The 25,167-nt window shown below is 40.2% G+C and overlaps 1 protein-coding gene across 1 annotated transcript; it reads right to left on the reverse strand.

Annotated features, from left to right (window-relative positions):
- Nucleotides 1-232: 232 nt before the first annotated feature.
- On the reverse strand, nucleotides 233-24,623 carry cavin1a (caveolae associated protein 1a). Its single transcript, XM_042505677.1, has 2 exons — nucleotides 23,820-24,623; nucleotides 233-4,557 (listed from the first exon to the last, which is right to left on the reverse strand). The coding sequence occupies exons 1-2, from the start codon at nucleotides 24,318-24,320 to the stop codon at nucleotides 3,796-3,798; spliced, it is 1,263 nt and encodes a 420-aa protein (XP_042361611.1). The 5' UTR covers nucleotides 24,321-24,623; the 3' UTR covers nucleotides 233-3,795.
- Between the last annotated feature and the right edge of the window lie 544 nt (nucleotides 24,624-25,167).

Here is a 25,167-nt window from a genome sequence, read left to right on the forward strand (position 1 = left end):
AACCCGTGAGCGCATTTAGTGCGGTGGGAGGACAAGCAATTCGACAGAACAGCCAGCCTGGAAGTCATCTGAGTTACTGGCAGTGTCGACGTCATCATGAGTTTAATAACACCAGCGCTGGATGTCCACTACCCCTTCTAACCTTAATTCAGTGTTTGATTTACACAGAACACTTTACACTTATATTGAATGTTCATAAAATTCGACAAATATTAAAAAAAAGGACAGAATGTAAATTTCAGTAAGCTTTTATTAATACTGAAGTGGCAAAAGGGCCTTAAACACATCAGAAAGCTCCATTAGTTGAATATGAATCCATAACACCAAGAGCAATTATGTGTAACATTGTGTTGCAGCATTTCCAAAAATGACAATGTCTCTAAGCTATGCATGACCCACCTCATGCTTGCAGCAGGCTGGTTCTATTAAGGTAAAAACAAGGCAAAATATACATGTTAACAAAATCACACTTAGAAAAAGGGACCAATATCTTACAAGTGTTTTAATGTTTAATGTGCAAAACAATGTAGATCACTAAAAAGATCGTACATCTAAAATCATAAGCCTGTGTGAAGTCACAGGCCCATAATTGATTTCTTTGTTTCTTTGAAATTTGCACTTGATGCTGACATAAACTTTGATAATGATATCACTGCGGGTATATGGTATGCACATACCAAATCTTCACAATCACACAATCACAAACACACAGTTTTTCTCTGTCCTTCTCATTGTTCTCTACCCTCCTCTGTGCTCCGAGGGAGCACTCTCCTTAATTACATTCCCTAGCCCATTGATTATTTTAATGGTGCTGCTCCATGCTACACAGTGGGCGTCTGCCTGCCTGCACCATGTCAAGATCAAACACAGTCTCTAGGGAGGAAAATGGAAGCCGTACATTTACCTTCTCCCTGTCCAGAGCCCTTGTGTGTTTGCCTTACATGATCAAAATGACATTGGTAATGATAATGACAATGGCATAGGTAACATCAGACTGAATAATTACAATTCAATTATTAAGGTCGTCTCTAATGATGGTCAGCCAGCTTTTTTTCCCCATGACATTTCTTTTACAATTCAGAGGATGTACACCAGATTGCACCTGCAAAAACATTTGTTGACTAGATCATGTTGTTCTAACATTTATTAAAGAGCCATGCCATTCCTAATATTTGGCATTGCACGGTGTCACTTTCACTGCATTTAGGATGACATTTGCATCTCCACATGTTACGTAGTCAGTCATTAAACTGTCGTCTTGCTCTTCGGGCCATAATTTTTCCGCCTGCAATTACCTTGTGAAAATTTTATGGAGACGTGGAAATGTACTGTGATGAGCCGTGACCATGGTGACTCAGTCATTTTTCTTTTCCTCTGTGCAGAGGTGTGCTATGTGGCATTTGGTAAGTAGAACATGTCCAGATGCAACAAATGTAGCATGGTGAATACACAACAAAACATTAAAGTAAATGACAAAGTGTTTTTCAAGCATGCATTGGAAAGATAGAAAAAGGCTATATTTTAAATTTCACTGCAGCTATGAGATATTATGTAGCTGACATTTTGAATGAGTGACCCAGAAGAGAGCAGACAGACATTTTGCCACATAATCCTACTTAAAACTCAGTGGCGTTGGCGCACCTGGTGGCTCAGTGGATAGCATGGCGCCTAATATTCAGAGCTTGTATCCTCGCCGCAGCGGCCGTAGTTTCAACTCTGGCCTTGGCGGCCCTTTGCTGCATGCCACCCCCCCCCCTCCCCCCATACAGGATATTCCCTTGCAGGCTTGTTTTCAAAAAGATAAAAACTTCAGAACTTGAAATTATTTCTTATAACACTAACTTTAGCTTTAGGTAACTGTAAATGCTTAAATCTTCTACTAGTAGAATTTGTTGGTTTTTTATTATTTTCGATATAACTGATTAGTCTTTCTACTTCTACATCTTATACATTTCTAATCTAAGCTGAGAAACATTATATTGCCTGAGTGCCTGGCCCTAATACTTTTTGTATGTCACGGGTGAAGTTTTTGTAAACTCTTTAGTTACGAAGAAGATTTTCTAATGATGTGTGCACATGGAATCAGCAGATGGTAGACGGCAGATGAAAAACACACTCTGAGCATCACAGGAAAAACAAACACAGCCCGATGGAATGGCAGGACGGCAAACATGAAACATGCTTGGCGATATGATGCAATGGTGTTACCATATTGTTGACAAAGAATGTACTAAAATATGTTAGATAAAATTATTTTGTGTTTATTACTTTATATCATTGCTAGTACTGTCCAGTAATAGTGCATTCAGTTTGTACTGGGAAGATGAAATATCCCAGTTCCCAGTCGGAAATTTCAAGTGGAATGCTTCCTGAAGTTGGATTTCAAACGCAAAGCACAGCTTAGTAAGTGTTAATTAACTAGTAATGCTAACAGTGGCTAACCTGACTTGAATAGGTATTGCTAACAGCATTTTGGTTTTCTGACTTGTTGTATTGGAAGGCAATCAACTCAAGTGTAATGTCATTCTTCGTCAACGTCAACTCCGACTTCTGAGGTGAATTGAATCAAGTGCATCGCCCATGTTTGAGGGAACAATGTAACATCCAGTAGTAAATTTCGTTGTGAATGGTGGTAACAAGTAAAAATATTTTAAACTGAATGGCAATGCCATCTACCATTACTGTTGCCTTTATTCACCGCCAGCCTCTCCTAATTTAACTGTCCCTATCCTTATCTCTCTAGTTAGCTGTCTACCATCCCTTTAATTCCATGTGAACGCAGCATTAGTCAGTTCCCTTTCTTTCTTCTGTAGGCCTAAACCTTGCCTACTTGTTCGTTATCTGTATCCCTCATGCACATAACATCACTCAAACCATCAATTTAAGCAAGGGTGTTTGGTGGGGGGGGTTATAAATGGAAGGTTTGAGAGACTATTGGAATAATTTGAGCGTCAAACACTTAAAGGTTCAGTGTAAATGTATAATTGATCAATAATTACTGATCAATAATTACCTGAAACTAAGAATCAGGTTTTTGTGACCTTAGAATGAGTCATTTGTATCTACATAGGGTGTAAACCAAACACTGGCTTGAGATCTCCTACAAGCTTTGTAAATGGGAGAAGTTTCAGTTCAACAACCTCACCACTAGATGTCACTAAATCCCCCACTGGACCTTTATTTTTTTTATTGTTGCGATTTTTTTGTATTAATTTGTGTCTTTTTGCATCCATTTATGCTGCAAATGCCTTTCATTTTGATTAATTAAAAGTCCTTTGCATGTTTCATGTTTTTATTGAGAGAGACAAATGCACATATTCTAATTACTGTATCCACCCCAGTAAATCTACGCCTATGCATTTAAGCATATATCCTGCCATCAACTTCCTGTTACCATACCTATTAATGTGCATATCATACATGGCAAATAGTAGATAAAAGATAACATCTCAATGGCAAAAACTATTTATATCTTTTTTCATTCTTATAGCCACTCATTTTATCAAACCAACAACAAACAACATACAGGTCTAAATTAACCAGTCAGCCTGCAGCATGTTTCAAAAGCGAGCTTTGTTTTTGTTTTTTTCTTATTTGTATGCTAAAGAGGAGCAAATATGAAAGTCATCCCAGTTGGGTATAATAAAAAGAGAACAGAAAACAAATTCGATGTCATAGATTGTGATCACGACTAGAAAGTCCCTACGACTAAAATTGTGTCCTTATGATTAGACTCCATTCCCCTCTTCATCCTTTGGATCTCTCCCGTCATGGTTTGGCAGAGGCTGGGACGTTCTATTCGGTTTGGGCCTTCTTTAGGTGGTCTGGCTCCACCATGACCAGCTGGGAGTCCTCAGTCACCTCCAACAGAGTCTCCATCTCTGGGCTGTCTACACTCACCAGCTCCCCTTCTTCCACCTCCACGTGCACACCACCCAGCCCGTTCTCCTCTCCCCCTGGCTGACCCTCGGCCTCGGCCACCTCCACCATCTCAGTGTTGTGTACCACCTCCTCCTCCCCTTCTCGGAACTTCTTGACATGGAAGGTGAAAGGGGGCACGCGGTACACAGTGGTCTTGTTGCGAGCGTAGATCGTGTGGTCAGGAGTGAGGGACTTCTTCACCTTGTCTTTGGAGCTCTTGATCTTCGCCCTGCGCTCCATGTTGGGGGTCATGCGGGTCCCAAGCTTGCCCATCTTCTTTTCCAGGTTGTGCTTCGTTTTCTCCAGGTTGTCACGGGTTCTCTGTCTTGTCTTTTCCAGGTTCTCGCGGGTTCTCTGCTTGGTCTTCTCCAGGTTCTCCCTTGTCTTTACTTTGGTCTTCTCCATTTTCTCCTTGGAGAAGGCTTTCTTTATGTTGTCCACTTGCTGCTTGGTGGTGCGTTGGAGGCGCTTGGTACGAGACTCCTCAATAATCTCCTCAATCTCCACCTCCTCATCTGAATTGAGGTGTTCTGGGTGTCCCTCTTGTCCCTCAGGTATCTGCTCAAGGCCCTCCACAGCTTTGCCTTCAACTACAGTCTCTCCTGTCTTGGATTTGGATGGCAGCTTCACTTTGTCCTGTGTGAGAAAAATAGAATGGAGAAGGAAAACAGAATAGCATTATGTTAATAAATCACAACATGTGAACTGAATGAAATTTTCAATTGGACATTAACTACAATATTAAATGTGATGCTACACTGATTGTATTGTATGACTCATGTAAATTATGGCTTTCCATTTGATGTTGTGAAAATTATTAGCCAGAGAAGAGTTAATGGCCTTTAGGTGAGAAATTAAATTAAAAAATATGGGCATGATTATTCACAGATGCATGTGCCATCTACACACATCTGCACACAGCATTTCACTGCTTGGAGCTGGTGCAGAGTGCCATCTAGTGGTGTCAATCATATGCCAACAATCAAGTACCAGCATGACTGCACCCAGTTATCTTATACTTCCAGCTGGTGTGGTCGGCTGGTGTGGTCACATATACCATCCATCTTAAATACTCATAAAACTTTGTGTCTACAAGAAATGATCCACAACTCCTCAGTCAGAGTGAAACCTAAGACAACAGACTGTCACAACTAACCACAGGTGGGTTTCCTGCCCTTTTGCTAGCATTTCTCCAGAAATGCTTCAACTTGTACACTTTCCATGTTGTCACTTTAAGGCCTTAATTTTAAATCTAACAGAAAACAACAAAAGTGATTTTACACATAGAAATGTTCGTAAAATTATAGATGATCTATTATTTATAGATTTTTTTTCAAGTTAATAATGCTGCTTTCGATTCACTAGAAATACTTGGTGGGTTGTACAGTTTCAGTTTAGCGATATAATATACAGCACAGTAAGGCAACAGTTTCGCACTTGGTCAAAAACATATCGATACGCGTAAACCTCTATGTAGGGTTCTGCATACAGCAATACAGAAAAAGTGTCCCTAAGTTGTAAAACCAATTGCACAAGTTTACATTTACACTTGTCTTTTACTTTACTTTGTGGAAAAAAGTTTGCAATTCCGTTATGGACACAGTGGAGTTATGGAGTTAATCCTGACAGCTGCCAATCAGTCAGCACTGCAGCAACTATATTTTCATGCCCACACTGTCAGTGTGGTACCAGATATCCACACAGGGAGAAGCACTACTATGCTATGAATGTTAACGCCCTATGAGCATGTCTGTGGCCCCGAGAGGGATTAGAAATCCCACCCTGCTGCACCTCAGTACCACACCTCACTGCTTCACCACTGCCATCTTTGTAGATACACTTAATGCTGTTACAAAAAGCCCTTTCTCTTTCTTCACTCCTCTAAAATCAATTCTTCATCTCACTTCAGTCATTTTCATTGCAGCAAAATGTAACTATTGGACTGAAAAAGCAGACTGAAAAATTAATCTTATTAGATATAAGATGTTCTTTGAGGATAAGAATTGTAGTCGCAAAAAGGTATCAGATAATAATATACAGCAATATGCAGTATTGCAATATTCAGCATATCCCTAAACTTTTAAAATCACAATAATATTTGTACAGCATACCACTGGACATTTCAATCATTTATTTAAATTCTATTTTTATAAGGATAGGAATGTTTAAAAAACAGCTTTTAGACTTGCATGCAATGTAAAGTCTTTGACTAAAATATTTAAGGGTAAGAAGCTATTTTCTGCAAAGAACTTCAAATATGAAAAGTGAAATGAAATAAAATGAAATCTTCCTTTGCTTTATGCCTGCACCTTAACCATGTTATTAAGTTTGTCTGTGACTGCGCTCACAGTGCAGATAATTCACACATTTGCAGGTTTGAAAAGAATGTTCACAATCAGAATTTTACCCTAAAGTTAAAATACATGTGGTTATTGCCACATGCAGACTGAATCTCCTGCAGAAACAAATTCAAGAGATCTAGTGTACAGCATGGCTGAGTGACAGCAAAGGGCAAGACATAAGGACATGGCACGTCAGAGTGTGTTTGATGGCTATTAATGTGAAGTATAAATGAGACACGTCTTAGTGTGTCACTGTCAATATCAATAGGAGTTTAAAAACTGATACTGGGCCAAACAACTTGAGAAGGTTGGTTTTGTAATGTCATGTGATTAGTTACTTTTAATATTGACAGTCAAATTTCAATGTTAATGTCAAACTTGTGAAAGACAAACACCTGTCAGATCATGTGACTGCCACATCTTCCCGGGCAATTCAAATATTGCCATATGATCCTATCATAAAACGGTCATTGCGTCCTTATCTAGTGCTGTGTATGGTGTGGGCCCGGCCGACCCGCTCTGTATGGGTTTATTTTGAGCTGGCCTTTCCCTCTCTCTGGATTCCATCTGCCATTCTCTGGCTGTGGGCCACTGCAGCCTTCAGTGCTACCGACAAGCCCCCACCACACGCCCTCCTCTTCGGCACGGCAACAGATAAACACAGCCCTCTGTCCCCATGGCAACCACCTGCTCATGTTATCTCCGGTGGTTGGTGACGTTTAGCTGGATAAACAGCTGACATCTCTACAACAATATACCAACAAGAGAGTGTTAAAATTAAACTAAGTATAGAGCAGCTGCTTTGCAGAAATGCATACTGAGTCAAGTACTTCAATAACATAATTGAAAGATATTTTTGAATGTATGAGCACATAGCTCTGCCACTCCGTTAGAATGATGTGATATGATGAACTAAACCGAATAGGAAAAATATAAAAAGTCCTGAAATGTGACCAGGTTTGTGATTAAAAACCACAACTAGTAAATAGTGTACGCACAGTAACATTAAGTACACACAAATACTGACTAACTGTCTAAGAGGCTGTTCAGTTGACCTCATATGTCTCCAGTGAAACTTGTTTGCTGCTGTCGTGTGAGTTTGGCTGGTGGACTAAAGTTGAAAGCCACTGTGTTAAGCTTATACATAAGTCCATCTCTTGTGTTCCTGAAGTAAACAGCCCTCATGAAAGACAACCTCTGTGTACTATAAAAAAAACACATACACAATTGCATAGCTATGCATTGAGTATATGTATTGATGCAGACACGTGTACACCCACCCACAGAAATGCAGACACATTTTTTTCCATGAAGCCAAACTGTGAGCACTTTTCATGAGAAGTTCTGACGCCTGAACAGGAAGCTTTTGCAGCCAATGGAAAAAAAGCTTTGCACGGCAACCTGGGAACAGCTGAGGTCATACTGAGCAGGGAAACCAAAACATGGTCCAGGATCACATCAGCTCTGTACCTCACTAAAGCTATGTACCACTTAATCAAAATTGTCACTGCCCAACTGACTAATGTTTTTCTGGAAATTCTACTGATATAAAATTGATGGAATACAAAGCACACTATATATGGCAAGGTATTTTCATACAGTATTCATGTGAGGTTCTTTTAAAGCTGTTGGTAACTTTTACAAAAATAACTTTTTGCCATGTTTGCCAAACACGTCACTATATTCACACAGTACTTTATGAGATAGATAATCTGTTAAAATGTTTCTCTGCCCCGCTCCAAAAGCTTTTAGTGGCATTTTTGAGAATCCAGTGAGCATAAACAAAATCAATCTGTAACGCAACTGTAAATAATGTCAGTCACTGCAAATAAACTGCAGACAAGCTGTGAAACTAGGCAGCGCTTAATAAATATGAACCAAGATTCTCTTACTGCATCATCTATTTTTGCCTGAAATGTTTTCAAAAACATATTTTAGTGCACTGTTAAGATGTAAAATAAGAAAGTTTGTGGCAAACAAGCAGGGTGCAGGGTAAAAACATTTACAGCTGCTGGATTCCAAAATCAAACTAAGGCAAGAATCAGACAGGAGATCCATACACTGTATTACAGGTTCCCAGCAATTTTATTTGTGCAACCTTTCAATATAACAGAGCTCTTCGTCAGCCATTATCAAATCAAATTTTGACAGTTTTCATCAATCAATCATCGATTTGATGATCTGACAATGCTAAACAAAGATCTTTGTTCTCTGATGACTGACAGCTGCATTAGAGACTCCTTGGCTTGTTTTTTTTATTTGTACTGTGTAGATTTAGTAACGGTTTCCTCAAATATGACAAAAACATTATTTTCATACAGTTACTAACTGTAGCTTTAATGACTTTAAAGGGTCTTGATGGCCAATTTTGACAAATGCCATGTTTTCCCACTCATAAACTTATGAAGTTGTAACCTTATGATCCATGAATATTTCTTGTTACATATCAGCCAACATACACACTGATAATGATATATCTGCAATAAGATACCATCAGCCAATGTATCAGTCTAGCTCTACAGTTATATTTTAGTAACATTCTTAACATGTTTCAGTCATGAGACAACCAAAGACTTGTGGGAACCCAAATGAATAAACAGACATTGCATGTTGGGACATTTTGTTATTTACATTCTTAAATCTTGACTCAGACGAATCTGTGGAAATTGTGATAACAGCATTGAACACTGTTTGGGTTTTCTTGCCTGATTACTAAGTAGGAGACTGGGAGCTTGAGGGATAAATGGTAAGTCCATTAGTGTCCCTGCCTTACCTTCCACTCTCCTCCCACTTAACAGCGATGGAAAAGTCGGCTCTATGTGTGTATGTGTTTACTGACAGGTGCCAGGGGAGTGGTGACTGAGTGTATGTGTGCTCCCCTCAATGAGAAGGAGGTCTGTTGCTAATGTGTCTTTCCTCTAAGAGTGGTGTGAATCATACCTCATGGAAAAGTTGGCTAAAAGGAGTGGGAACTCTCTCTCTCTGAGTGTGTGTGTTTGATTAGCTCAGACAAGCCAACAACTGTCTGTCCTTCAGAAGGCGGCACAACACAGGAGATGCAATTAAAAAGTCCCTGCACACTGAGGGGAAAGATTTTGGTAAACAGCAAAGGCTACAAAAAAGCAAGTGAGACAGAAATGTGAGGACAAGAGGCTCTGTGATAGATCAGCAGTACCTCCAACTTTGGCAATCTGTGTGTTATTAGAGATTAGACCACAAATTTTTTGACCTGTGTTGAAAATGATGTCCCACTAAAAATAAATCCTTAAATTTAAGGTGTTTATGTAACAACAACACGGCTTTTCATTGTCTAAACATTATCAGCAAAATGTTCTCTGTCTGACTCATACGGGGGCTGATATAACCGACTGTTGCCATGGACGACAGAGCAAACAGCGCTCTCAATCAGCACTATACAAAGACCACAGCAGCTCCGACTAAAGCTGCTGGCGTCTACTTTTCTCTGTCTCCCTCTCTGTCCGCCCATCTGCTGTAACAAGGCCTTGACTAACCCGCCTGTTCCTGTTTTCCTGCTTAGTTATTTAAAAACGTCATCATGTCGATGATTAGTAGCATTAGTAAAATAATTAAATGGCTGTGTCAAATGTGACGGATTATTACAAGCCAAATTGTCTGTTAAAAAAAGATCTAATATGACCATGTTATCCATGCTATTAATTGAGAAGTGCAATGGCGCCTCCAGAAATTTTTAATGGGGGCAGTCAGATAGGGCCATTGACAATCTTGAAATGGTAAATTAAAACCAAAAGTCATAACTGAATTTCAGAAATGCTTTTATTCTTTTGACATTCACAGGCTGGTTGAAAACTGTATCATTGATGAGTTAATAAATTGCATGCTGATATACTTTAGTTTCATATTTTACAGTTAATTGTAATAGTTATCTGATGTACGCAGACTAATCCGGGAACAGTAAACATTTTGAGTTCCATAACAATCCTGTTTTATTGTGTTATGTATGTTAGGCATTGCTCTCAAAATAGGCTGATTATGCTTTTTCCTTTGAAGGACAAATCTGCAGCTTTTACTTGAAGGAGTACATTGATTGTAAGCAGCAAAGCATTTATTGGTAACAAGCTTACTCAACTTAAGGGTAGACTCCTTGGTATTTACCCCCTTAACGATAAACTATGCCAACATTGTTGTTACCAATGGATGCCTTAGGCTGTCTAGTTTCAAAACATACCACTATCTTACTGCGCCACCACCTCTTAACACAGTAAAGTTGACCAATGGCCACTGGTGAGGTGGCTGTGTGAGGTTCAGTTACTATCAAAATACACATTATTGAGTAATGTAATAATGTATTACATTAAAATATATATAATTTGCCTCATCACTCCTGTTCCTAAGACACACTTATAACACCTGTTTTCAGGACAGGCTTACGCTTTACGTTCCTACAGTAATTAGTAGTTTCGGACAGACAGCCTTCAGATATTTTGCCTTATTTGTCTGGAGTAATTCACAGAGTAGTGTGAAACTTGACACACTAATATCAATAGGGCAATTTAAAAAATTTGGCTAGAGGTTTTATCATTTTTAGGTGTGACTGTTTTTTATATAATATGCTAATGTTTTTAGCATTTACAAATATTTTTATATAATATGCTAGTATTGTTTATCCCCTTTCATACCTACATCAAGGATATTGATATCCTTGATGTAAGTATATATTAAAGATATATATATATATATATATATATATATATATATATATATATATATATATATTAAAGTGTGTATTTAATCTTGACTATTTTTTAAAATATTACATTTCTATGTTAGTGCCATTTTTAGATTGTACTAAGGACTCACTTGTAAATCAGATATTGATCTCAGTGGGACTTCTTGATAAAAAACAATTTATGAAACTTACATAAAATAAATACTCTGTATTTATCACAACAGTGTTCCTTGTAGTAACACGTGATGATAGACATCGTGATAGTATTAAGGAATACACTATAATGCATATATGATATTTCTGTTAATCAATACCCAAGCAGTTAGGATGAGCTGCAAGGCTGACTTTTGTATAACAAATCCATGTGCATTAACATTCACAATCCAAGCACATGCAGACAGACATTTAGCAACGCGCTTGCTTATAGATAAACACACACACACACACACAGAGGCCATTCCTTTTGAGGCAGTGTGATGAAAGGCCTCTCCGGTGAGTCACAGGAGCAGCTGTCTGATCCTGTCCAGTCCTTGCAGCTGTGCACTATAGCTTTCACAATGAGTGATATCACTGACCCATGTGTCCCTCCAGGATGGGAGAGGGCCAAACGAGAGATTGACATGAAACAGAGGTGGAAGTTCGTGTGTAAGAGCCCTGTGAGCCCTGAATGGCGATGCTTTGATCCCTGAAGAGAAGTTGGGGGCTAAAATAAGGACGCTAATGTACTCTGGTCATTAACATTGATGCCTCCCGCACTCTCCTAAATAAGACTCAAACAATTCACAGATGATTGGTCCAGCCGCCTGCTACCTAAGGCCTTCTGAGGTGACTCTTGTGACTGAGGACACAATGCAAATTCTGTTTCATGAAGCTCTCTCTCAACCCACTCTAATGGTGGCATGTTTAAGAGTCCGGTGGGCAGTGGAAATATTAACAAGCAAACCCACTCCGTCTATAGACAAGAGAGGGGCTCTGTATGCCACATAGCCAACACAGCGATGTCATGTTACAGCGCGCACCACAGGAGGGGAGTTCCTTGGTTTTTCTGTCACAGTGATTTGTGATTTCACACGCAAGGACCTAAAGGGGGAAGCCCTTTCCACAGCTCAGCCTTCCCACATCCATGAATCAGAGACTGCTGCAATCCCACAGTTACTCCCATGCAAAGATGGAAATGTACTTTTCCATTTACATCTCTGTGTGAACTGGCAGCTACAGTGCTGGAATATATTATATAACTACCCATTTCTCTGTAACAGTGCCATCCACATTGACACTAAAGGGCTAGCCAGCCAAATTTAACAACTCTTCACGCTCATTTTCCATTCATGCGTGTTGAAGACTGGAACTAGTTTAGGCACAAACATTAATTTTCTGCAGGAAGCATGAAGATTTTTTTACATTTTGTTTGTTTATTTCAATCCTTTACTTAAATAAAAAAGTGTGTTGTAATTATTCATTATTCATATTACTACATTACAGGATAATGTGACATGTGGATCAAGTGAGGGCATGCATTAGCTGCCAACATGGATAGAGCACTGGGCCCCAACTATAGGAAACTATAACTACTGTATTACTTCAGGCCAATATAATGATTAATGACTTATAACTTCTGGAAAATAATACCTGAGGGTATGAGGGGGAAGGCAGCCAGCCAATCACCCACACTGCTTTGCTTTGTTCTGAATTGAGCTGTTGTTTGTGTGATGCTGAATAAAGTGACTGAAAAATTGTAGATGGAAAAACTGACGGAGCTTTCATTTTGTATTTGTTAATCAGGTGTGCACCTTGTTTTAATCTAACACTGCACTTTAATAAAATGCCTTGTCATCCTAATGGAGGTTTTGTGTAAGTAATGTGAAAATGTGTTATACCCTGTAAACAAAACTGTGTAAATAACTAAGAAAACAGGCCTGCAATGGGAAACCTTTAAAATATTATCAAATGTTTCACCTTCAGAGTTAACCTCTCACATTGATGACATAATTCAAGTATAATTTCTATTATTTATAGATTAATCATCCTAAACATCCATGTGCATGCAAAATCTAATCCCAAGGGTACCCAAAAAACTTGGCGCACGCTCAGCAACAGCCTATAACTCAAATGCCAGTGACAAGAACAGCGAGCCGCCACAGCAGCAGTGGGAAATATACCACCAGAGTAACCTGACTGTTGCACTTCAGACTGACGGTTTGAACATACCAGACTTTGCTCTCACACGCAACCTCTAAAGTTACAGCAATAACAGTCTCTTATATTATAGGGAATGTATGGATGTTTTTTTTTTTTGTACTGAAGGACTACTTCCACCACAAAGTGATAATTTGTGTATCAATAACTCACTGTGTGATACTTTGAATTTGTGACAAATCTTTGTGTTCAAAAACAGAGACAATTCCTGATAAATCAAAGTCACAGGGGGTTCACATTTAACATTAAAACATAATTTAACATCATTTATCCAGGCATTTGCTCAGTTCTTCACAAACACATGCTTTTTTGCTAAAATCTCACTTTTTAAAACACTTCCACATTAACAGTCTTACACATGGATGACTAGCATGTGCATGTGTATGAACTGTGTTCAACAGAGTGTACGAGCAAGCACTTTGAATTAAGGCTTGACAGATTATCAGCATGGCTAAGTGTTGGGGCTGATATTTGGCATTTTGCTGATTATCTGGATCTATGTTTTATTTTAATGATCGCTGACAAAAAATTAATTGATTAAAAAGTGCAAAAGTGTAAGCATGAGAGGAACTTTAACTTTCATTTTTTTAATTAAAATTTTCACTTGACTTTATAAAAAAAGCTGCCGGTAACTTGCTTTATTCGATGTTGTAAGTTTCAGTTTTGATTAATCATTTGCTAAAGGCATTTAAACAAAGTTTTGTGTTGAAGTCTGTTATATTCCTGATTCTAAATATTGACAGAAAGATTTCCATTTTTATTGTTAATGCATTTCAATTCCAAATATTGATGATCAGTCTCATTAACTACTAATAATCAGTGTCGGTATTGTCCTTGAAAAACCAATATCGGTCGACCCCCATTTTAAATAGTAAGGTTTTAGCAAAAACACGTGTTTGGGAAGCACTGAGCACAAGACGTGCTAAATGAGACTTGGATTATACTGAATAAGTTGTGTGGCCTCCCTTACACTCCAACTCATTAAGAATGTTCTGGCATTTTTCTTTGTTAACTGCCAAGGCATGCAAGAAAAACAACGTTCTTATCCTAGCACAGCGTGAGTGATGAAAATACAAATGATCATTTTGTGGATGAAGTATTCCTTTAAATTTTGAGATATCCACCAACGCTCTCTCCGGGGTCTCCGGCTTCCTCCCACAGTCCAAACACATGCAGGTCAGGTTGATTGGTGACTCTCAATTGCCCTTAGGTGTGACTGTGAGCGTGAAAGGTTGTCTGTCTATATGTGTCAGCCCTGCGATAGTCTGGCGACCTGTCCAGGGTGAACCCCGCCTTCCCCACGATGACAGCTGGGATTGGCTCCAGCCCCCCCCGTGACCCTTGCAAGGACAAGCGGTTACGGAAAATGAATGAATGAGTGAATGAATATCCACCAACGGTACTGGAATTTATTGTGGAAAACAAGTGAAATTTGACATATTTAAAAGGTATGAGGTCACCATGTTTCTTTTCCTAAACCTAACCTATGTAACATTATTTGCCTAAACTTAACCTACGCAACTTTACATTAACTAGGTCACTTGTGGGGAACAAATCCATATCATAAAAACCGTTGTACTTGTATGAAGATACATTGATTGTGAACAGTTTTAATTAGGAAATCTTGTCAAATAATGGAAAAAATAAAAATAAATAAATTGTAAGCAACTCATCTACCTTTAATTATAAATTGCAGTAAACCAGCAGCATACAGAGTACAGTATGAACCCAACAACTAAGGCTACATGTAAACACACACACACACATTTGCCTGGCAACAAGCCCACGCAAACACATATACAATGCCGTTAATCAATCAGTTGGTGCTGCTGATCACTAAATTCAGACCCACTCAATGAAACGAGACACGACAGTATTCCATTGCATTGCTGCTGGTGTATTTATAATCAACAGCAACATATCGGTTTCCTTTCATACACCAACTCAGATCATTTGGCCAACTCTTTATTTTGGCTGTGGCCTTGTAGGTGAAGGGTGTGCCTACAAATCTTGGAGTAAACAGCACCGAGGGTATCAGCAGCTTCCACAAAGTTGCGATGTGGTATGAGGACACATTACTGTTCGTCGGCCAAGACGCTGGATGTCAAGTATAACTGTTCAAATCGAGGGGTGACCAGATTGGTCTCCCAGCCAGTGAATCCTATCTGCTGCTGTGGGACGGGAATGTTTGGTGAGACAGGTCAGTCTTGTCTTATGGACCTGGAGAAACAGCTCTCACACACATCTGGACTATATTATACTATAAGGTGCTGCACACATGCAGATGTATGCAGATGTATGTATGTGTACACACGTGCACATGCTCACAGGGATTGATTGAGAACTAGTTCTGGGGTGTTGAAAAGCTGATGTGCGACAAAAACTCATACATTTCTGCCTCTAAATAACTCAACAACATATGGACATGTTGGAATAGCGGGGATCATGTTTCTGTTGTACCAGACGGGAGCACAAGAAAGGCTACAGTAACACTGTCAGCAAATCCACCTCCAATATCTCAAACACACACACTGCAGTGTTGTACACCCCATCTGATGAAGCAACTGTATGTGAGCTGACAATATAGCCCTAAATTACACCTTCCCTCATGCTTAGTGAATTGTCTTGTAAATGGTCAGTCTCTTCAGAAATGTTTACAGTATTTTAATGACTATGTCAGCTTGAAAACACATCTTTACAAAAGCGAAGAAAACAGAAACATGGTTAACAATAGCAGAGGATGCTGGCCATTGCACTCTTGTTCAGAACACACTCATTTTCCACTCTTAACATCAGAGAGGAAAGGGTTTTTACAGCAAGGGGAATGTTTCTGATCTATAAAAATATAGAAGAATTAAAAACCAATTGAAAACGATTGTTCTTGTTTAGGGGTTGAACTCATTTGTTCCTTGTGGCATTAAAAAAACAGAGAGAAGATCTGAGTATTACAACATCCAGACATGGGCTAAATTTGCCAAAAGTGACAAAGCTCTGGCTCCAAAATGTTGTTGGTGACTACCAAAACAAATAAAAAATAAGGGGAGGAGATAAGCAGAGGACATAAGAGCTTGACTTTAAAGAAATAGTTTCAAAATTTGGGAATAACACCTGACGCATATCTCATCTGAAACACATAAACCTACCACTAGCTTAGCCGAGCACAAAGACAGGAAACACAGGGAAACTGGCTCTGTCCAAAATCAACAAATGACTACCGGCACTTCTAAAGCTTACTAAAAGGACACGTTTTATCTCATTTGTTTGATCTGTACAAATATTTTAAGTGCAACAACAATTTGCCATGAAATGGAGGGTTATGCACCAAACCATGCTTTTTGACTGGGAGAAGGAACTTCCTGGAGTCTCCTCTGGAGGAAATGACTGTGTCCGGCCAAGACGTAGTCAGCAACAAGATTCGCTCTTTGGTTTTTGTGCAGATTCAACAAACAGGACATAATGATCATGTGTTTGGTTGTGTGTGTGTGTGTGTGTGTGTGTGTGCATACGTGGGTATGTTGTGGTAACTTGTAATTTTTGAATACCCTATTTTATAGTTTGTTTTATACCATCATTGACTGGTGATTTCTCTCAACTGGCAGGTAGGGGCCGAAAGTGATCAACAAAATCACATAGCAAAAGGCATTTCCAGCAATTAGCTATACTGAACAAACCTTACCTAGTCTTTTGCAGGCCACATTTCAGCCTTCGTCACGCCTCAAAAACTGACGTGTAGAAAAGTTTGTTTTTATTTTGAACTGTGACATCTGCGGATTAATTCCATATCCAATGTGTTATGATCCAAGAAGTTAGGCACAATACAATATAAATAAATCCACTTTTTTATTATCTTTATGGCCACCTTAACTGTAACCCCTGGATTCCACCAGACTGTGCCGCATTTTGGTCGCAAAGTGGCCACTGGAGCTGATTGCAGCCAACTCTTTGTTGTTTGGGAGAAAATAAGGAGGTAGGGAGAGTTTTATTATTGGTGATCTTGTCCGAGGTTTGTCTCCATATACTATGTCAACTCTGGTTACACATGTCACCTCCATATCGTCTTCCCTTCATTCCACCACTCTAATGCACTCCCTGTTCCCCACCCACATGCCCCAAGACCTGGCAAGATCTGCACTCTACTGAGTGCGCTTTTCTGGTTAGAGGTTTATTAAGGCTAATTTAGAGATGCTGGTGAGCAGTTTGTTGTTTGGACAGTGTCAGTCTAGCTGTTTTCCCCTGTTTTCAGTCTTCCTGTTAAACTAACAAATTTGATGGCTGTAGCTGCATATTAAGCATACAGACTTTAAAGTGGTGTTAATCGTCAGTCTTTTTTTTTTTCTTTTTACAACACTGTATATCAGATTTTCTTGTCATGTATGACATAGTCTTGCAACCCACAACCCCATGATTTTTTTGACAACTCTTTACATGCAGAGACTCACACGCTACTGAGCATTTGAACTCCGAACTGGATCCACACGGTAGCTGACATGCAATAGTGAAATGTGGAGCCTGCCAGATATCTTTCCATCAGCCTGGGAAAGAGGATGGCAGCAGGAGAAAAGGACAGAGAGGAGAGACAGGAGGAGAACAACATAGTGTAGCAAACACTGAATGAGTTGTGCCCTTGGTTGTGGATTAGACGTCTGAGTTGGAGTAGGAGTGGGCTAAGTTGACAGTGGGAGAGAAACGGAGAAGGAGGGAGGAGAACAAGTGGGCATGTTGGCAGGAGAGGCAGAGAGATACCAGCAGGATGAATCACAGCACTAACTTTGTGCTGCTGGTTGAGTGCTTTTTGGTCGGGTTAGTTGGGCTGCTAAGTGCTTCATCATTACCCTCTCTGTACTGAGGCTGAGATCAGATCTGAGTTATGCCTGAAAACAAATATTTAAAGAGCTGAAGTAGCCAAAAAATCCTTGGCTGGATGAGTATGTCTGGAGTAAGTGGAATAGAGTTATTACAAAGTCTGGGCAGGGTTAAAAGCTATTAAAGACAAGTGGGCTGGGGCTGGTGGCGAGGCTTGTTGGCCGTGATCTGAGCTCTGGAAGGTCTATGAGGTTGACCTGGAATAAGTCGACTGTAACTGAGAAGTCTTACATCGCCATGATGGAGCTGACCACATGGCTATTGCTGTCTTTGAGCTGCAGCCAAACACTCCCTGATTCCAGACGTACATCAGTGCTGTCTCACATCCTGATGGCCATGCACTATCACGTTGCATAAACTGGATTAATCCCAGTAATTAAGTGGATAATGCACATTATGAAACACATGTCGTCCCCAGTTCTGGTGGACAAAAGCCACACATTTACCCTCATAAAACTAACTAAAGCGAGGACTCACTAGCAACTGCATCACATGGAAACCATGCTGTTTAGCTACTGATTCCAAAGCATGTACATTCTCAAAATTGTGATTTTTTAAAGGAAACTACTGCATTTGAAAAAAACCTAAAAGTCTCTTGTGGCTCCAGAGAGAGCTAAGTGAAATCTGATGAAATTTCCTAAAGTAATGTCACTGAGTCAGAATCGGGCCAGCAACTATACGGTTTTTAAAAAACTGGGCCTGTGTAATTAGAAAGACGTGAGGTTACAAGAACTCTGAAGAGCGCTCTCTTCATTTCTGCTTGAGGCTAGCAGCTTAAGGCTGCATTAGGTGCTACTTACATAGCACACTGGAATCTCCGACTGAACTGTTGGTGGTCGAGCTGGTCCAGACGTGTCTGGTCTCCTCTAAGGACGAGCTGGAGGCTCAGCCGTTGAGGCAGAGCATCACCACTAATGCAGTTCCCTGGTTTCTCCTACCATCAGGCAGATGAGAAACTGGAAAAATATGACTATAACTAAAACTATTTAAATTGAGGGCTGCAGGGATGAGTCCTAAAATATCAATTCACATTTTGGCACTCCCGGTTCCCTTGTCTCCAAGGAAATGGGTTTTCTGAATGGGTTTTTGGTTTACTTCCTGAAATAAGGTATTTGATCTACACAAGCTTAAGAGATTTTCACTTTTTCTTCAGTAAGACAAAATGCGTCAGTAAATACCTCACTCCTGAATTTCAAGGCTTTTAAGAGTCTTGCTGTTGAGTGGCTGAATGAGACTACAAAATGTCATCATGCCAAACATAGCTTTGAAGCCTTGTTGCGGTGGCAACATTGAAGTCACGGCATTCTTCTGTGGAGATTATCTTGCAAAATGTGTAAATCTAAGTTTTTGTTAGCTGCAGAGTTTATTTTCTGCAATAACCCAATATCCAATTGAAAAATTGAGGTAAACAGGGCGATGTTAACTTCTATGTGGGCCTACAATTATAAGTCACCGCTGCACCACTATATGATTAGTTATCTGTTTAGTCATAAAAAAATGAATCATGTGTAACAGAGGCTAACATCTTTTAGCTGTTTAAAAAGAAAAACTTCCTTACTGCTTTAATATGGAGTAGAAAAGAAAAGGCCTTTATAGGAGGACATTTACAGTCATTATAAAACAACCATCATGAGGCTTCATTATAAAAGCCACAACATTATCTTTAAACTACTTCCATCTGATTTCAGCTATTAATGTTAACAGCTTGGGGCTAGGCCTATTTCCTGATTATTACTATATTTTAAGCTACTGCTATTAGAAAACACTTCTACGGGAAATTATAGTGAAATACTTGGCTATATGAGACTAACGGGAAATTAGGAAATAAAAGTGTGACTCATTTAGAAGAGGAAAGACAATTAGTCTATAAAAGACATTAATATTAGAGGCAATACAGTCAGCGCAGAGAAATGCAGGGAGGGTGTGAAAGCAAGGTCCTGTTGGATCACAAAGTCCTGATGACAGGCTGGTTATACTTTGTGCAGCAGGAAGACACTCAGCCGCTGCAAGGACACTGGCACTACGGGTCTATTATTCTAATAATCGAGTAATACGCCAAATTAGAAATTAAATTTGCAACATTTCAAATCCTAAACTGCCATCCTTAATTTAAAATTATGTTTATAGTTCTAATGAGGATTGCCGTTACTGAGGTACTTTACTTTCTACTTCTAGTCCACAACATTCTGAAGGCAAATGTATTTATTGACAGTTTTAGGTACTTTGCAGATTTGAATTATTGATACAAAATAGAATCAACTAATTAAATATGATTATTACTAAAGCTTATGCTACCCGGCAGTATATATCATAGTTAGTTCCTCCTTATAGCACCTGCAGCATGAGTTATGCTTATAAAAGATTCATCAAAAATTATGATACAATAATACATATTTCGAAATGGGCCTTTTTTTATATTGTGTACTGTATTCAGGCAGGAGTATGACAAAAAGAATGTGTTTTTTGAACATTAAAGCATGTAAACATGTTCTTGTAGAAATCCTAAATGCAAGTAAGCAGCAGAAAATTAGCATTATATGGGACCTTTAAGTAAACATTTAATATGCAGGACTTTTCTACAACTGCATTGCTACTTTTATTATAAAAAATTCTGAATACTTCTTCCACCACTGCTAATATGTAATGAACATTCAGTAAACATATCTTCATTGCCACACCCTGTTGCCGGGGAATCCTACGTGCCGTCATCTTTGCAGGTTTAATTATAAAGCATCACTGTCGAAGTCTTTCCAGGCTAAAAATCCTGAAGTATGTGGCTATTCTCAGGGTGCAGAGACAGAGTGACAGCAGAGAAATTGATGGCACCTAGTATCAGTTTAACAAAGCAGAGGATAAGTTCTGACACAGCAAAGGTAATGCTGTGAAAATGTTTCACTTGTCTTACTCAAATTCTAGCTTCACTTGTTATTGACACTGTGAGTGAAAACTGATATTGGTAAGGAATGGCCACACACACACACAAACCCACACAAGTTGGCATTACTGTCTGTGTGAGCACACAGCTCTTCCTTACTTTACTGCCCCGGATGGTAACCGTAACCTTAACCCCAACCCCTACATGCCTAACCTTAACCCTGATCTCATCCTTAACTTTAAACTTATCCCACTCTAACACATTAACACACAAACTAACAGTGGAAAGTGGTGAAACCTGACTGACAGCCAGTGTTGATTTGCAATGCTGCCAATATCTGACCAGCCTATCCGTCAGTTAATTAAACTAGACACGGTGCAGCCGTCCCTCTGGCAATAAATAGATCATGGGAGCCCGAAACAGCTACTGCAACATGGAAGCTACAGCTCCTACAACCGCTTTGAAACATGACAGTAACCAAATTTAGACAGTGATAAGATTGTTACGGCTGAGATAGCACCAACAGGATTTAATTCAGAGAGATTCCTGTTTGCAGAAACACAGAATCGTAATAAAAACAGTAAAATCCTCCGTTTTATAAAATAGCGGAAGCTCTTGAAAAAAGATCCACTTGTGCAAACAGGTTGCTGCTTTATGTACAGTGTTCATGCATTTAAAAGGGCTTGCAGCGTCAAAACCAGCAGGAGGCACCTGCTTTGCAGAGTAATTTATTAAGGACTAGTGCCTATGATTGGATTTCTGCTACATGCCAATAGTGTAACCTGCTCCCACAGTGGACATCCCAGGAGGGGGAGGTGAACAAGGTTGCCTGCCAATACGGATCCTAAAGTAAGCTCTACTCACGAGAGGCTTGCAACTGTCAGATTCACTGTTACTAATGTTTTTTTTTTTTAAAGAAAATATTCTTTCTTTTCCAGATAGCATATTGCAGAGATTATGATGTGATGTGCATAACAATAACATTTTCCTGAGCTACTATTTGATTCAAACAACATGTACTGCACATCTGGGAGAGACATCACTCCTCGGCAGCTCTTCCTGAGTTTACTCACATTTTTTTCCCATTAAAAGGGATTTTTTGGAGTTTTTCTTTATCTGCTGTGACGGTCTAGGGACAAAGGTTGTCATATGTTGTAATGCTCCCTGCCACGAATTGTGATTTGTGATATTGGGCTATAGTTGTATAGCTGAAGTTGACTGAAATTTGATTTGTGACAAATTCCAGATCAAAGGACATGAGACCTTTTTACAGCCCAAACAAACTAAAGCAGGATTGCTGCTGTGCGTGCTGCAAGCTGTGAATATACCAGCTAGACATGACAGCACATGCTACTGAACTAAAAAGAGCTGCTAACCTTGTCTCAAATGCACCAGTCAGTGCACCACTGTCACATTATAACATGTGATTTCTTTCTATATTATATTTTTTAACCAGGAAGCTACCATGTTCCCATAAAAACAGACCCTTGACCCAATAGAGTGTCCCAGGGATGACATTTCTCTGTAGGCAAATGCAGAAGGTTCCCTTTGTCAAAAGCCCTATGGGATATTTCCATTGGATTTTGAATGACCACAGGAGCAAGCAGACCTTTAATATACAGTACTTACACATTTTTGTTCAGCAAGATAATCTTCACAAATGAACACCACTTTAAGGATCTTTAAGGCCTAAATGCAATGGCCAGAAGTAAAAAGCATAATGTTAGGCTATAAATGAACCACACTATGTTTGATTCAATGCCGCCACGACAACAAGACTGTAAAGCCGTGTTCGGCATGTAATGACTCATTTAGCCACTTGTTAGCAACTGCCTTGTTTTAAGACACAAAATATTTACTGACGTATTTAATATTATAAAAAACAAAAAAGTGAACGCCTCCTCAGCTTGTGTAAACCACAGACCTTATTTCAGGCATCAAACCAAAAACCTATTCAAAAAACCCACTGACTTTGAGACGAGGGAACTGGAGGTGCTGAAATACTAACTCATTTTCCGGGTTTTAGGACTCATGACTCGGGCACTCTATACTCGGGTATTAAAGTGCACGTTTGTGCACCACGGATGCATCATTGCCAGTGAGTCCCAGAAAATCTTAATAATAAAAACTACATCTTCATCTCACATGACAGCACTCTGCCAACTATCTGCCCTCTGAGTCCTCAGAGGTGGGGGCGTTGGTTCTGTCTCAAATAGCCCTTCATGCCAGTGTTTATAGGCCTTTTTTATTTACACCCGTTCGTCTTTATATAGTTTCACTCGGTAATCATGAGTGGAGTGGGAGAGGTCACTGTCTGCCTTGTTTTTTCCATGGAAGCTACTTCCTGCATAGGTGAGAGGAGGTACCCACCCCTCAATCAACATGAATACAAACCATACAACAGCTTCTACATGGCGCACTGCAGTGACTGATTCTTTGTAAATATTACAGCCTCATTTAAATTGAAGGAAAAAGTGATTCAGACATATATGTCATGGAAGGCGCAGAGCCGAGGCTTTGGCTAGCACCATCTTCAGAAACTACAGCACATTTCGACTGACAAGGGGTCAACTCAAGCCACGGCGTGACTCTCGCTCGCTCTGGTGAGATGATGTCAAAAGGTTGCTCTGATGGTTTGATAGATCTTCAGGTGCATTTCACACTCCTCTCCCAACTTTCCTTTGCAGTGTGAGGAATGCAGCGCACCCCTTTGATATGTACTGTAACTTTAACAGCCCCATGTAAAGCATTACCACACTCTCAAACAAGGACTTGCTGTTAATTAGTGCATGGACACAATTAAATGTGAAGCTCTCTGTCTCTCTCTCTCTCTCTCACACACACACACACACACACACACGCACACACAAAAAACACACACACACACACACACACTGCAGGCCTCAGTATTCACCTGGTAGATGAGGACTTTGAAGTTGCGTCTCTTGAGCAGCTCGTTCTCGTTGCTCTCCAGCTTCTTGATCTGGCCGGCCTGCTTCTCCAGGTTGCTGCGCACCGTCTTGACGTTGACGCTGACCTTGCGTACCTTTTCCAGCATTTTGTTGACTGTGTTGGCTGTCCCGACGTGGTTCTTGGACAACTTAGCCAGCTCCCCTTGGATGGTTGACACTGACTTCTCCATGGCCTCCTGCCGGGCCTCCAGCCCATTCTGGGTCTGCTGGATCTGGTCCACCACCCCGATGATCTTGTCTAGCAGAGACAGAACCATGACCCCATTCATCTGCGCTTCGCTCTTGCCTCCGGGGCCAGTGGCCAGCACCAGGTCCACCTCCTCGGCAGGGTCATCATCATCCACAGCCGGCTCTGTGGCGGCACTCACCAGAGCTACCTCGTCATCATCATAAGGCACTTCTGCTAAGCCTGCGTGCTCGTTCTTGACACCTGTATCCGCCATGGCTGTCAACTCCAGCTACAGAACGCCTGCACACTCACTACAGACAAAAATACACGAGTGAAAAATGACCTGCAGGAGCCACGCTGCACACAACTCAGTCCCTAATCCTTTCTCTGTCCTTTCACACAACTTTCTCAACCACTTCTTTGCCTCTTTCTAGTCTACTTTACACTTAAACCTTCTCTTCACCCTCAGTCTCACGCTCTCAGCCTTCTCTGTCTCTCTGCCTCTGCTCTGGGATGCCAGCCAGCCAAGGGGAGTAGGGCCTCTCACAGCTGAGGCATGTGTGCCCTGACTCAAATGCCTCTGCTCCCTGTGAAACCACCCAGTCAAAGTTTTCCCTTCTTACACCCGGCCCCCCCCCCCCGGCCCCCCCCGCTGCTGGGGCTCCCCCCCCCTCTGTCCCCAAGCACAGAGCAGCATCTCACCACAGCAGGCGAGATCCAGTACCAGAAAAAAAAAAAACAGGGAAATGTGATAAAGTTCACAGTCTCTGAAATTATGATGGGTTGATTGTTCCACAAAATAGACAGAGGGGTGTTGGATTTATGCAAATGTTTGACAGCAATCCTCCATGTGTCCTCTTTATGGAAAATGGCAAGTTAGTACAGCAAGTATAGTATAGCAAAAACTTTTCAGCTACCGTACAGATCAAACAGCAAGAAGAAAATGGAAAAAAAAAAATAAACCCCTACAGGAATTGTTGTAAGCTGAGCAATGTTTCACCAACTAGTCTTACATATATTTTTAATGATGTGGAAATCTTAAGCATTACAACCACCTCCTCAGCAAAGTCTGATCGGTGTTTCCTCTTTCAGAGACCTCCATACACCTTATATGTATGTTG

This window comes from Plectropomus leopardus, chromosome 17 (genome assembly GCF_008729295.1).
Source record: "Plectropomus leopardus isolate mb chromosome 17, YSFRI_Pleo_2.0, whole genome shotgun sequence".
NCBI lineage: Eukaryota > Metazoa > Chordata > Actinopteri > Perciformes > Serranidae > Plectropomus > Plectropomus leopardus.

What these genes read in the sequence shown, in the direction of transcription:
- cavin1a (XM_042505677.1), bottom strand. Translation starts at nt 24,320, where the DNA reads ATGGCGGATACAGGTGTCAAGAACGAGCACGCAGGCTTAGCAGAAGTG. An exon ending in TCAAAGTCCTCATCTACCAG is followed by an intron (nt 4,558 to 23,819) that starts GTGAATACTGAG and finishes TTTCTCACACAG; the next exon opens with GACAAAGTGAAGCTGCCATC.